Below are 13,042 nucleotides of genomic sequence, written 5' to 3'. Positions count from 1 at the left end.
TTTCCCGAGTCGGAATAAGAGTCTGATAAAGACTGGTTTCACGAAAATGTGGAAATTCCTGTGATTTACAAAGATTCGTTAGGAAGTCCTGTGTCAACGTCGGAGGAACCATTGATCGAAGAATCTTCAATATTTGTCGAAGAATCGTCTGTTTAAAAGAAATTTTGTAGCTATAATATTTTTTATTATTGACGTTTATGCGGATTTATATTTCTATGAACATAGTTTATAGAAATGGGTAGCCGGAAAAAGTTTATCATCTATATGCCATTTATTAAATATTATGACAAGTATTATTTTTTGTGTATTTTTGGTATATTTTTAAGTACTGTGATTAACACATTTTGCGAACTTTCGCATTAAAAATTTTTGTTTTTAAATGTATATATATGTATCTTTAGTTTAAGTAGTAACAACATATTTAGTTTAAGCATTATTTTAGATGATTTATATAGATATTAATTCCGTTGCGTCGTTTGGATACTAATCAAATTATTGAAGTTATTTCCACTAGCAAAAACTGACCATTTTACAATGTTATGACTTTACAACTTATAATTTTACGAATAAGGAACTGTATTTTCCTGGAAAGATCAGTCATAAAAAACTTGTACTAGAAAAAGCCCTTTAAAAACAAATAAACATACAGTATAGGATACATTGAAAATATACAGAATACAGAGTACTATAAAAAGACATAGTGAAACTAGAAAAACAGAAAGGTAAAAAAAGAGAGCTATTATAAGAAATATCGATGTCAGTTTTCTGGAAGTATCAGTTCGCTCTGCTTTTTAAAAAAATTCGACGTTTCGTTACTGCTCCGCATGGGCTCGCCTCGCATGTTTATTAATTGTTTGAGCTTCTTATAGTCGTTTTTTCCATAGTAAATATCTTCTAAAACGAATGTCGTGGTCATAAGGACAGACACTCCAGCGAAGATCACCCACATAACCAGTTCGAGCGTGACCTGAATGAATTATAAAAGAATTTTAATTATTACAATTTTCATTTAGCAAACTAAAAATCATAACGAATCGTAACTGAAAATCATAATAACTTTTAAGCCAAAATTTTAAGAATTTAAATGTCAAAGTATCATCACCTTTGTGTCTTAGTAAGTTGTAGTAATATTAATTATGAAATATTAATTAATATACAGTAACATACAATAATATATAACTCAAAGGGGTTGTAGTACTCACCGAGAGGAGTAAAAAAATGTCTAATAAACGTAGATCTTAAAAATCGATCTTTTGTAAAATCAGCTTTTGAAAGAATTGATTTTACGTCCTATGTTGATTAGATATTTTTTACTCCTTTCGACGAGTACTACCATCCCTTCAAGTTATGGACCCCTTTTTACGACCATGCTATATCATATTAGAGATTTTATATTATATATCTTCTTATTTTCGGCCTCATAACCCTGAAAAGCACTTTGCTCTCAGTCTGCCTATGTCTATAATTTTACTTATTTTATTTACATTAATTTAATTTCTCACTTTCAGTCTGTCCTCTTCCTCCTCTCTCACAAGAGATTATATATATCTTATATATAACAATAATATATTCTATATAATAGGAAATATTTATTTGTATAAATATTTACTTCTACTACGATTTTCAGGATAATCTTTAAACGATGATTGACAGAAACCCATTGCCAGATTATTACTGGCAGAAGAATGATCAAAAGTAGTGCTTCCAGAGCGTGCAACACTATCAACGATATCGAATGATAAATCATCGATTTTCTTCGAAATTTCCGTCTACAATGACGCAGTTATTTTATCGTTGATATTAATATATATTTTATTTCGTAGTATCTTAAATTTTTAAGTACCTATTTTCTAATTTTTCTTTTTCTTCTTGGTTTTCTTCTACTTCGACTACTTCGTCGTTGTTTCCGCTATCCCTTTGATTTTTAATGTCATACATGTTAAATGATATTTGGATAAATTAAATGTAAAGGATTTCCTCGAGAGATAACTGTTTGTAGATAAGAAGCATTCAATACCTTGAATTTCCTAGTACATCTCATTTTAAATTTGTCAAATTAGACAAATTGGATGATGAAAAATTGGATGGACAAGGATGTTGCTATCTTTCGTTTGTTTTCATTTAGTTTCCATTCACAAGGTGAACAAAAAATTGCTAGATACCAGGGGATCACATACAAGTCATTTCTCTTATAAAAATTACTTAGAGTACAATAAAACATCAAATTTCAAATAATTACATCAATCATAATTCAATTTACGTATTTATGAGTCAATCATCATCCAATTGCAAATAATAAACTTGGAATGTAGATTCAAATTTAATTTATTTTCCTCACAACATGTAGTGTAACAAAATATCAAAATGTGAAATAATAATATCGTATATCATTAATAATTAATCGTTATTTAATTACTAATAAACTATAGATTCCATCATCAATAATCGTAATACTATTTGGTAACGTTCTTTACCCGGCATTTACATCATTCGTTTATCGCGCTTTCGATCATTGTAGTAACTCATTTCCAGTTGCCAGTCTTCAACAACCGCTTTCTTCTTTTATGGCACAAAGTGACGCTGACTCAATCGGTTAATTATTATGATAATTAGGCGACTTCAAGGATCCGCAACGCAAACATTTTACCGATTTCTTGTTTGCATATCTTTCGTAAAACAGTCGGGCGTTGCCTTATCGCATTTTGATGTTGTTCCAAGCGATTGAGACAAAAAAAAGCGGTTTGATGGAAAGAATTTCAGTAAGCTGGTTGTTAGTTGTAACAAGATTTCCGACCAACTGGGAAACTGTGAACATTATTTTTCCTTCGATGCTGCCTTCTAGCCACCTGTTGCCTGTACACGAACAGTGGCCTAAAAATTTTGGCATCTTGAGCTTCTAGATCTTCTGGATCATTTTTGAGATTGTCTTGCTTTGTTTCTGCTTTGATGGATCTGGTTATTCTGGATCTTTGATTCGATGGAATTTGATAGCTGGCTGGAGGTTGCTGAGAATTACTTCTTTCAATATAACCGTTCATTTCGAGATGCTCTTTGGTTTTTCCGTAGGCTTCGACCTAAAATTGATTGATAAAGATCGTGAATTTTATGTAAGAAAATATTTTTTAATGCAATAAATAAAATTTCTATTTCGATCTTTAGGATCGAGTAATCAGTTCTCCGATAATTTATCATTCATATTTTGATGGTTAATAAAGAAAATTATATTGTTTGTATAAAAATTTCGCGTTGTATTAGGTTTTTAATAAGTTAAAGAAAATTGTTAATGAAAATAAAGAAGAGACTCCTTTTAAGGAAGATTATTAGTTATTTATCGAATTTCAGATTTTGTTTTCAATTGAAATTAGGCTTACGAAAGAAACGTGTTTTCATAGTATAAGTGACGCAATATGTATTAATGTATATATTTTAAATCGTCTATCATTTTAACTTAACTCAAACTAAGAAAATATAACGTCAATGAAATATTTAATTTTGTATGAAGTTCAAGAGAAGACACAAATTTATTTCTATAAAATTAATTTCCCAATTAAACATTATATGTACATAAAAAGAAAAATTTTGGAATGACAATAACAATTGAACAGATTTTCCTATTATCCCATTATTCTAATATTAATATCCTTGAAATCTAGAAAATATTCCCACGCACCGTACGAGCAATCCTCGAAGTGTCCTCAATATCTTTTATAATTTCTTCCTGTGTCTTCTTTTCAATATAGCCATTATTCTCCAAATTCTTTTTTTGCACTCCATACGCCCGAATTCCAGGAAGATCCTCTTCGGAATTAATATGGATCTTTTCCACTTTCCCATCAAATCCATGTTGATTTTCTATATGCAATCTCCTAGTTCGACTGTTTTCCCTGAATTTCCTTGGAAGCCTGTCTGGTATGTCTCCTACAGTCCGTAATCGTGACACAGTTGGATCGGAAAACTCTGCGTTCAATGATACCGCATAGTTGACATCGAACGATGCCATCAAAAACAGAACCTGCAAAAGATTTAGAATAGAAACAAAAATTCAACGCACATAATTTTTTAATCGCATTTTAATTATGTATGATTTTAAGATAATTGTTATTGAACTTGGAAAAGATTGGACGCTTTTTGTTACGTATTCGTTAGATAATCTATACTGTTTTTAATGTTTCGATAAACAAATTTTGTTGATGCGTGTATGACATTTTTATAAGGGGTTGATATATTTAAATAATCAATGATATCGCTACTATAAATTTTCATGGAGTTTTCCAACTTTTTCTACAGTTGCTAATATTATTATCAAATTATTATAGCTCTATTATCATAAAAAGTTCTAAAAACTCAACCTCCAAGCAAAAAGTTCATTGTTTGCCAAACTTTTATCAATATTTTATTTTACTTGATTAATTTAAAGGTTGAGCTATTTATATCAATATAATACGATTATATGTTATATATGATTATATATGTATATATGTTATATGTTATACGTCATATATATATGTTATATATGATTAAATGAATGATTAATAATAATCAATTAATATCCATACGGTATATTAATGTTATCACCAGACTGATTTTTATTCATTTATGCGAAATTTAAAAGTGCAAAAATATGCACAGTATATACATACGATACATAAAGATATATAAAATATCCAAAAGTAGAGTATTCATAATAAGTTTTAACAAGTAAATCAAATCGCTGTTTAAAATGTATTCCATCAATTTTGTTTATAAAAATATAAATTTGCATAAAAATTCGCAATCCAGATATCACATTAACTCTCTCTTACCACGAGTGCAGTCCACATGGCGCAAAGATTAAAGTTTCTCAACTGAAGATATCGAAATCCACAACAACGAATTCCGTTCTCGGCGACACTTAGATCACGATTGAGGGAACAGATTGGTCGAGCATCGGTTATATACGTGACGCGTTTGCGATCTCGAGGAACGCGATTAAGTTGCTGCCACTCTTGACGTATACAGAGAGAGGACGATGCGGTTGGAGCTTCCAGTTTAGATGTGAGTCATCTTCGCGACCGATCCTCGGAAAAAAGAAAAGTAAAGAGGGTCGTCTTGTTTCTTTTATCACTATCGAATTGGCTTTCTACGCGAAAGCTCGAACACCTTGAATGTTTTCTTAGTCTGGCCTTTTTTTCCCGACCTTCCATTCCGCGTGAAACGATAGCGGTATTGTTTGTAATTTCTTTCATTTTACTTTTTACTCCAATGTATCTTCCCGATGATATGCATTATTGCATTTTTAGCATAAATGTATAGTATTGATAATTATTATAGATTTTTTTAAATATCCTTTTGCTTCATGTTCTCTTCCTTTTTTTTCTTTAGTTGTTATGTGAAGTTGCAATATTTAAGTTACTTTTCATAATTGTGATATTTGTAGAAGTTTGATCATTGCTTTAAATTTTCTGTTATGTGGATCTGCAACAATAATTATTTTTATTTTACAAGGTCATTTTATTGATAAAAAAAACCGATTAGATAAATATAAACGCATGTTTGTAATTAGAAGCATTAGATATAACTCTTAACAAAGAAACCACAACTTCTTTTGGCGACCACTCCTAGTTCCTATACGAATAAAACAAACTAATTAGATGTAGATCTTGATAAAAAGAAAAATATTATAGTCTAACCAAAATCACTGAAACGTACATATCCATAGAATTAAATTCTATACTCTAATTCCTTTTTATTATATTTCAAAGGAATCTTTATAATTTTCAAAATTATATTTCGTATCTGCCAGTTTATTTCTGTAATTGCCATCCACGAAGAGTCAGCCCTTTGCTCATTGACTAACAAATTTCAAGAACAGACCCCTATTTTACACCTTGGTAATTCCTTTAAAAGATACTCCACTTATTCATTACATTAGTACGAAGAATTTTGCCAACATACCTTTCAAACTAGTCACTACATTTTTCATAGGTGTTAAACGTCCACTCAGTGGTCGTTAAACATTCGTATGATCGGGGTTATCCACATTTGGGATTCCTAAGTGCGCCTTTCTCCCTACTACCAGTATTGCACAGAAAACAATCGATATTTTGATCCGAAATTTGATTAATATTCGTTCGAAAAGTATTTGAAGGTTAATTATTCAAGGTAAATTAGCATACAATAGCGCGACCGGTAATAAATCTAAGTTTACGCTAATATAGATTCGTAAATATGCATATTTTATATTAAAATGTATGTATTTGGGATGTATGAATTTTCGTGCGAATGTCGTACTGCGCAGTAGCAATCTGAGTGAAACAGAAAATGAATACAGCATCGTGTGCACCGTTGCATTTTGAAATAAAATTGACAATTAAAATATCGTGTATTTGTCGAATGAAAAAGAAGAATGCTTTGTAAAAATGCGCAGAAAAAATGAAGAGGGGAATGAAAATTCAAGACAATTTCCAAAAGTGTGAAATAGAGTTTCTTTCTTGGAATTCGCGAAACAATGAGATTCTTTGAGTACGAAAGTTCAAAATTTCCATTTCTTTTCTAAAAAGGTTTCATATTTAAATGTTTGTTGTTACAAGTATTAGTTGATGATGAATTTATAACACGTTCGAGAAGGCATTTGATTTTTGCAAATAAAATTTGGCAGGCATGGAATTGATCAATGGTCTTCCTTTGACTTAACAACATTCAAACAACTGCCCCACTCTGCTAATTCAACTGCATATCTTCAAGGTATAATATATAACTTTAATCTCCTATGTCTTTAAAATTATTAAAAACTCTATCCTATCATACATATACAATAACTACCAAAAGTATCTACACATCGTTATATACATATATTACAGCACTTTGGTAATATGAGGTCCATATAAGTGTATTAAGCATCGTATCATTTCAAAGTACTTTCGTATGACTATAAAGATATAATTGACACTATGAAATGTAGAAGTAATATGCAAATATTTTTTGTTCGCTTCATGTTGAACAATTAGATTCTGCTTTCCAAATTCTGAAATTTAATTTGAATGAACATTAATTTGGTGTACACCCTCATCGTACATCTGCTCGACATCTTTGGTGAATGAATCTAGGAAGGAATGAATGACTAACTGTTCTGCCTAAAGGTATTAACATGTCGTTAGTTCGTTTCTACAATGTAATGTATATAGTTATCGGGACTCATTCGTAGAAAACTGGTTTGTGAATATTTATCGAACACGTTTGACCACTAGAGACATTAATCTCTGAGAATTTAAACTTAATCATTATTTAAAGAAATTTATACGTATCTGGGTTGTTTATAAGAACTTCTTTTTAGGTTATCGCGTTATTTATTATCACATAAATTATTCGTACAGATACTTGGAATTTGGAATTGGAATTTATAGATTTGTCTTCTTTGATCCTGATTATTGTTTATTATGCTTTAAATTTTTCTGAAACGATATCAATTTTATTAAAGAAATATATTAACATATGTACATGTGTAGAAAATGGTACATATAGTTGCTGCTTTTTATTTTATTGAAGATTAATATTGAATGCCAGTATTAAATAATATTAACATTTATGTTGGAAATTCTTGTGAATATTTTAGACTTTAATGTATTCCGATTAATTTTCGGAGTAAATAGTGACACCGTTCCATTTTTCTAAAGAACTGTATGTTTTCAGATTGATTTACAATCTTGTTTAAAGATTAAGTGTAGAAAGTCTTGGATTGATATGAGTTCTTTCTCAAGGAAATAAACGGTAGTAGCTCGTTCGGAAATGTCATTGAAGTCCTCATTCCTTGACAACCTTGTCATCATTTACAACGTTCCAATCATCCTCGCAGTCTTAAGGTACATTTCACAGTGTTTCTATTGTTACTTTCTATTCTTTTCATAGCGTAATAATTAGAATTAATTTTTTATTCATATTTGTCGGAAAAACAAATGTAATTCAATTCTTTTATCTTTTAATACATAGATAATAATATATATTTTCTTAATTTGACATTTTCAATGTTTTTCTTTTCAAAATTAATAATTTCTCACAATCCAAACCATTTATCGTTATTATAAATTTTTAACATGTTAACAAAAGTAGAAAGGAACCTAATTTCAAAATTTGAACGCACAGTTCAATTCATATTCAATTTAATTGAAAACTTACTTTCTTCCATAAAACGTTCTCTTTAATGTTTAATAATCATGTTAAATAATCATGACGTAAATGAAAACAATACTTTATTTATACATTGAAATATAGAATCATAAAGCGATAAGAAACGTATCAAACAAGATATCTTCTTTTCCCCTCTATCCAAGCACAAATCATATTTCCTTCTTTCTCTTTCTCGTTCTAATCCTCTTCGTTTCTAATAACCGCCGTTACGAGGTCTGTAAAAATATCGTCTTGGATAATAATTGTCATAATCCCGATACGGTGTGTAACTGTATCGTCGATTGCTTTCGTCATAGTATTTAGACCGCTGCTGCGATTCCTGTCGATACCTAAACAGAGGTCTAAATATAATATCTTCAGCTACATCCATGTCACCTGTTTCTCGTGAATAATCCATTTGATCATCCTGCAGAGATGGTGTCAGCATTGCCCATTGCGACACGACTACTGGAGACAAGAACTTTTCGTTTGTAGCCAAACTTGGGATTGCTTCATCCAAGTAGGACACTGGTGCACTGCTATAAGGTGATAAAGCAACAGTGATCTGAAAGCGGAAATGTCTCCCTTTTTATTAATTTTTTATTTCTTCTTATATTGTAGATAGAAGTATTGAAATTTTTATAACTTTTTATTAAGGGAAATAATGTATTGTAGTTCTAAAAGAAGATAAATAGGTGAATATCTTGAAATTAGATATTATTCGTACTATATTATTAAAATATTAAGTGTTATTAGTGTAATATTATCAATAAGTATTATATAATATAATATTAGTAATATGCTATTTATTGATATCCTGATTTTTATAATTTTCTTTCTTCTATCCTTCTACTTTCCTAACTTTAAGTCCTTTCTTTCTATTTTTTTATTTTTCTACAACTACCATAATCAAAATATTTGTAATAATATCCCTACTTTCTAATTTTATCTTTCATTACAGATATTTTCTTCAAAAATTTACCTCCGACGGTGTGGAAGATTTCCAATAGTCAGGATTGACCGACAATGAACTCTGATCAACAAAGTCTTGAGCTTTCTTCTGAATCTTCTCGCTGTTATGCTTCAAGAATTCAACTTGGCTATTCAGCTCGCCATTTTTAATTTGATTAGGCAGAATGGCCACGATGGGGCTCTTCACTTTGTCCTTCTCAGCGTTTGAGGGATCAATGACCGCAACAATAGGAACGGCCACCTTATGCGAAGATGAGTCTTCCGGTAACACAATTCCACGACTAAGCTTGTCTTCCAAGAATTCGGTTTTGTTTTTACGTTTCTCGTTCGATGACATCGGTTGGATCACGTTCTGTTCTGAGAAGGACTCGTTCTCTTTTTCTTCTGATCGGTCGTCGCTGCCCTGGAAATCGAAAAAAGGTTAGAAATTGCCTGTATTAATAATTAATGAAGATTTTGTGAGAATTATAATAGGAAGCGAATCATTTAACTGATAATCCTCTTTCGAAACATTTTATTTAATAATTTAAAACCATTGAATAAAGATTTAATCTAAAAATTTTAATAACCTTTAAAAAAATAGATAGATAGAAACATAATTGTTAATACTACTATAAGAAAAATTTGCACATGCAAACGAATTTATTTATCCTGTAAATATCTATACTCAGTTACATGGATGAGGAAAAAACAATAGATTTATCTAAATAATGGATTGTGTTTTTCTAGCATGATCAGATAGATACGCTTCACCTATCGCAGACGAAGATCTCATTGGATGGAATGTCCATGTTAAATTATTATCCTCTACCTCTGGCGTATATTCACGTGCGTCGTCTTCGAAGAATGCTTGGTTCTCTGGCGATGAAGACTCTTGAGCTTCTGCTTTCTTCGCTTCAGTAATATTTTTTCGTACGTCTTCCAAGTTCTCAGTGGGAACCACCAGAAGGTGTTCGCGTTTCGATAGTATCTTGAATAAAAGGTAATACAAATTTGGTATACAATAATAGTATAATAAAATAATAAACTAGTATAATAATTATTATATATTATAAGTTATCAATACCATTATTATAAAATCAAATGATACAAATTACCATAATAAAAATTTTAAGAACTGATCTTTTAAATAACATAAAAAGATCTTAATTCATATTTAACAGCAGCTACGATATAGTAAGATCATATAAACAGTCCAGTTTATATTTTTGGTGCATCGCGAAATATACTAATTATCTTAAAATACCTAGAATGCTAATTTTTAACTTAAATACTTTCCACTTGAAATACTCAATTTTTAACTCCTAATCTTCAGGTTGTACGAAAGGAGCACGAGGATTACACAAAAATAATAATTATAGTATATTTTGTTCGTTTAGTCGTTTTATACAAACCAGATTGGGATTGGTGGCTGGCATTATGAATACATGCTTTTTAACAACTAATCCATTTAGAGATCTATTGGTAACCGTATGATGCACAGCATCCTGGACAACTGGATCCTGAACGACTGCAGCTATCGTTTCGTTCTTATCGTGTGGAGTTGGTGGAAGTAAACCCTCTACATCCTCTGGCGCCAAAGGTTTCCCCATTGAACCATTTCCATAGATTAAGGCCAAGCAAAAAACAAATTGCAACGTGATCGCCTAAAAGACAACAGTATTAAATCAATATAAAAAATTAATACACATTGAAATAAAATTTAAATTCTAATAATAATATTTTACTAAATTATTTATTATTTCAGAGAAACTATTTGGAGAAATACTGGATAATTAAATTCGTAAATACATAATAAAAGCAAAGATAACAATCGAACATACATTGCGCAATATTCTAACGCTTATTCATGCAATACTGAAAATGCGGCATTAAAATTTTAATACACAATTTTCACACTATACTTTTAATTTACATTATTTTATTAATCGTAAAGTTGTAAAATCCAAAATTTTGAAATTACTATTTTATGGTTACAGATAGAAATGTCTTTACTCGAAAATGTATTACGTATATTTTACTATTTATAGAAACTGTGGTTATACATAATTATACCCTTTGTGGTACCATTTTATGTTTCATCGAAGCTGTTATGGAATCTTCTTGAGTCTTCTTTTATAGTAATACTCCTTGAATTTTCTCTTTCCTTGACAAAAACCTGAGCAACGTCTTTTCGACTTTGACTAGTAATAACGGTCCGTCCGTGTTTTATACCAGGTACCAAAAGAATTATCGTTGTCCTGCTAACAGACGTGAGTATCAACCTTGCGGTACATCACTTTGGCCAGTTGCGCCGTGAACTTGTTTTCTCGACTTTACCATCGTATATCACTTTTCCTTTATCAGCTCCCCTTAATCAAAGATTGATTATATACCACTACTCAATTTTTCTCAGTTTTATTCAAAGTATAATAAATTTGAACAATGAATCCTCATATTACATGTACTCTTTTATAAGTGAAATACTATTCAAGATTTAATTGTTGATTTCGTTTATCAAATCTATTAATTTTTTAATAACTCATTCTAAAAATGTTCTATTCATTCCAATATAACTTTGCTAACTTGAAAATGTCTGAAAACTAGAATGATGTCTTATCTCTCGTTGCCGAATAGTGACTGAAAATATAATGGCCTGAAATAAGAGTAGGCAATAGTAAAGTGATTATATCTGTATAAGATTACAGCACCACATATACACATACACATCTATAATCATTATTAAGATTTTCGTTTTCGAAGATTTCTGTGTATTTATTCCAAACGCTGTTCACGTAAACGCTATTTTAAATCATCAGGATTATTTGGACACTAATTTGGTAATTAGTATGTTGTTAATAATATTCAGACGTTTAGCGATCACTTTACCAGTTATTTCTATACAGCCAACTATAAAAGGGGCAACTTCTTTTTCCGGTTCTTTAGTTTCTCATTACCACTTGAACAGCTCATATCGTTATCGTCGAATTAAGTATTTGGATTGAACGATCTTAAATATTGTCCATTTTTAAGATTCTTTAACAGTGACAACGAAGAGAATGGCACACTCTGTTTGTTTCTTCAGTTTGATTATCTTGTTAAAAATTCTCCAAGCATTTGAATGCAACAATTTGGGAACAGAAACACTTTCGATGCAATCTCCAAATTCTGATTTGAGAAATGACAATGAGACAATATATAATACATCAAAAAATATCTCAAAATTTATAAGTTCTACAAAAAGACCAGATTCTTTGGAAGAAAGTGTATCAGCTTCTGAAACATGTTGCAAGGAAGCATTCACAATGACAGAGTCATTTACAATGGATACTACAGAATCTAAAGATAAGGAAGAAAATCAACAGATAATCACCATACTTAAAGAATCAATTCATAATTCCGTTTTAGAACCTTGGTATCGCGTTAAACGAGATAGCGAAGATGAAGAATACCAAGAGCCATCAAATTCAGACGAATCTTCACAGGATAATACTTCTGATTTTGATCAGGGATTAGCTGTGGATGAATCTCAAAATAATGATTATGAGACCACAGAGGAAGGAACCGAAGATGCATCAAATAAAAATTCCAATGAAGAATCTTCCAGTCTATCTGATCCTGCACAAATAGATTCTGCGAATGTTAAGAACATAGAAAAAAGGAACACATATTCAGAAGAATCTAGGGAAGAAGGCAGATTGTATCCTCCTTGGTACCAGTCAACATTTGGAAACAGATTTTGGTCTAGTGGTGAGAGAGATTCTTCTCACCATTTTATAAGGATTCCAGTATTCCCAGGAAAATAGTGTATTTTTTATATGTCTGTGTATTCATGTGATTAATTACAATAAATGTATATTATGTATATATAAAAAAAGTAAAAAGATTTCTGAAGTATTTTATTATAAGAAATTTATTGAATGAGATTAATAATTAGAGTACATAAAAA

At 30.4% G+C, this 13,042-nt stretch overlaps 4 protein-coding genes and 2 long non-coding RNA genes across 9 annotated transcripts; 3 read left to right on the top strand and 3 right to left on the bottom strand.

The window, feature by feature from the left end:
- Nucleotides 1–707: 707 nt before the first annotated feature.
- On the bottom strand, nucleotides 708–2,191 carry LOC138179216 (uncharacterized). Its single transcript, XM_069111792.1, has 3 exons — nucleotides 1,844–2,191; nucleotides 1,610–1,769; nucleotides 708–967 (listed from the first exon to the last, which is right to left on the bottom strand). The coding sequence occupies exons 1-3, from the start codon at nucleotides 1,936–1,938 to the stop codon at nucleotides 758–760; spliced, it is 465 nt and encodes a 154-aa protein (XP_068967893.1). The 5' UTR covers nucleotides 1,939–2,191; the 3' UTR covers nucleotides 708–757.
- A 118-nt stretch (nucleotides 2,192–2,309) lies between these two features.
- LOC138179188 (uncharacterized) lies at nucleotides 2,310–6,065 on the bottom strand. 2 transcript variants are annotated; one of them, XM_069111723.1, is made up of 6 exons: nucleotides 5,951–6,065; nucleotides 5,689–5,894; nucleotides 5,140–5,604; nucleotides 4,803–5,057; nucleotides 3,671–4,012; nucleotides 2,310–3,074 (listed from the first exon to the last, which is right to left on the bottom strand). In XM_069111723.1, the coding sequence occupies exons 4-6, from the start codon at nucleotides 4,818–4,820 to the stop codon at nucleotides 2,772–2,774; spliced, it is 663 nt and encodes a 220-aa protein (XP_068967824.1). In that variant the 5' UTR covers nucleotides 4,821–5,057; nucleotides 5,140–5,604; nucleotides 5,689–5,894; nucleotides 5,951–6,065; the 3' UTR covers nucleotides 2,310–2,771. The 2 variants fall into 2 exon arrangements, with proteins under 2 accessions (XP_068967824.1, XP_068967833.1); XM_069111732.1 differs by lacking the exon at nucleotides 5,689–5,894 and having other exon boundaries at nucleotides 4,803–5,454; nucleotides 5,935–6,034.
- Nucleotides 6,066–6,803: 738 nt separating this feature from the next.
- On the top strand, nucleotides 6,804–8,688 carry LOC138179225 (uncharacterized). The gene is made up of 3 exons (XR_011172965.1): nucleotides 6,804–7,190; nucleotides 7,313–7,838; nucleotides 8,576–8,688. It is a non-coding gene; the product is annotated as an uncharacterized LOC138179225 (long non-coding RNA).
- Nucleotides 8,209–11,528, bottom strand: LOC138179133 (uncharacterized). Of its 3 annotated transcripts, XM_069111615.1 has the most exons (6): nucleotides 11,170–11,522; nucleotides 10,509–10,760; nucleotides 9,926–10,084; nucleotides 9,125–9,517; nucleotides 8,539–8,707; nucleotides 8,209–8,378 (listed from the first exon to the last, which is right to left on the bottom strand). In XM_069111615.1, exons 1-6 carry the CDS (start codon nucleotides 11,194–11,196, stop codon nucleotides 8,341–8,343), a joined length of 1,038 nt encoding a protein of 345 aa, XP_068967716.1. In that variant the 5' UTR covers nucleotides 11,197–11,522; the 3' UTR covers nucleotides 8,209–8,340. The 3 variants fall into 3 exon arrangements, with proteins under 3 accessions (XP_068967716.1, XP_068967699.1, XP_068967708.1); XM_069111598.1 differs by having other exon boundaries at nucleotides 8,209–8,707; nucleotides 11,170–11,528; XM_069111607.1 differs by having other exon boundaries at nucleotides 8,209–8,707; nucleotides 11,182–11,524.
- On the top strand, nucleotides 8,783–9,979 carry LOC138179244 (uncharacterized). Its single transcript, XR_011172980.1, has 3 exons — nucleotides 8,783–8,837; nucleotides 9,104–9,534; nucleotides 9,844–9,979. It is a non-coding gene; the product is annotated as an uncharacterized LOC138179244 (long non-coding RNA).
- A 624-nt stretch (nucleotides 11,529–12,152) lies between the features above and the next one.
- LOC138181927 (uncharacterized) lies at nucleotides 12,153–12,899 on the top strand. The gene has a single exon (XM_069117339.1). It carries the CDS (start codon nucleotides 12,153–12,155, stop codon nucleotides 12,897–12,899), a length of 747 nt encoding a protein of 248 aa, XP_068973440.1.
- Nucleotides 12,900–13,042: the final 143 nt, after the last annotated feature.

The sequence above is a fragment of the Bombus flavifrons genome, chromosome 1 (genome assembly GCF_040668555.2).
Source record: "Bombus flavifrons isolate JBK064 chromosome 1, iyBomFlav1_principal, whole genome shotgun sequence".
Lineage (NCBI taxonomy): Eukaryota > Metazoa > Arthropoda > Insecta > Hymenoptera > Apidae > Bombus > Bombus flavifrons.
Note: the sequence above shows the minus strand (reverse complement) of the source record. Positions and strands in the feature narration are given on the sequence as shown.

Excerpts from the sequence above, each read along its gene's own strand:
- LOC138181927 (XM_069117339.1), top strand. The coding sequence starts at position 12,153 with ATGGCACACTCTGTTTGTTTCTTCAGTTTGATTATCTTGTTAAAAATT.
- LOC138179216 (XM_069111792.1), bottom strand. The coding sequence starts at position 1,938 with ATGTATGACATTAAAAATCAAAGGGATAGCGGAAACAACGACGAAGTA. Across the intron at positions 1,770-1,843 it reads AAAGAAAAATTAGAAAATAG|ACGGAAATTTCGAAGAAAAT; the intron begins GTACTTAAAAAT and ends GCGTCATTGTAG. Across the intron at positions 968-1,609 it reads TCCTGAAAATCGTAGTAGAA|GTCACGCTCGAACTGGTTAT; the intron begins GTAAATATTTAT and ends TAATTCATTCAG.
- LOC138179133 (XM_069111598.1), bottom strand. The coding sequence starts at position 11,196 with ATGAAACATAAAATGGTACCACAAAGG. Across the intron at positions 9,518-9,925 it reads CACGTGAATATACGCCAGAG|GGCAGCGACGACCGATCAGA; the intron begins GTAGAGGATAAT and ends TTCGATTTCCAG. Across the intron at positions 8,708-9,124 it reads AATCTTCCACACCGTCGGAG|ATCACTGTTGCTTTATCACC; the intron begins GTAAATTTTTGA and ends TTCCGCTTTCAG.
- LOC138179188 (XM_069111723.1), bottom strand. Across the intron at positions 3,075-3,670 it reads CTTCGAGGATTGCTCGTACG|GTCGAAGCCTACGGAAAAAC; the intron begins GTGCGTGGGAAT and ends AATCAATTTTAG.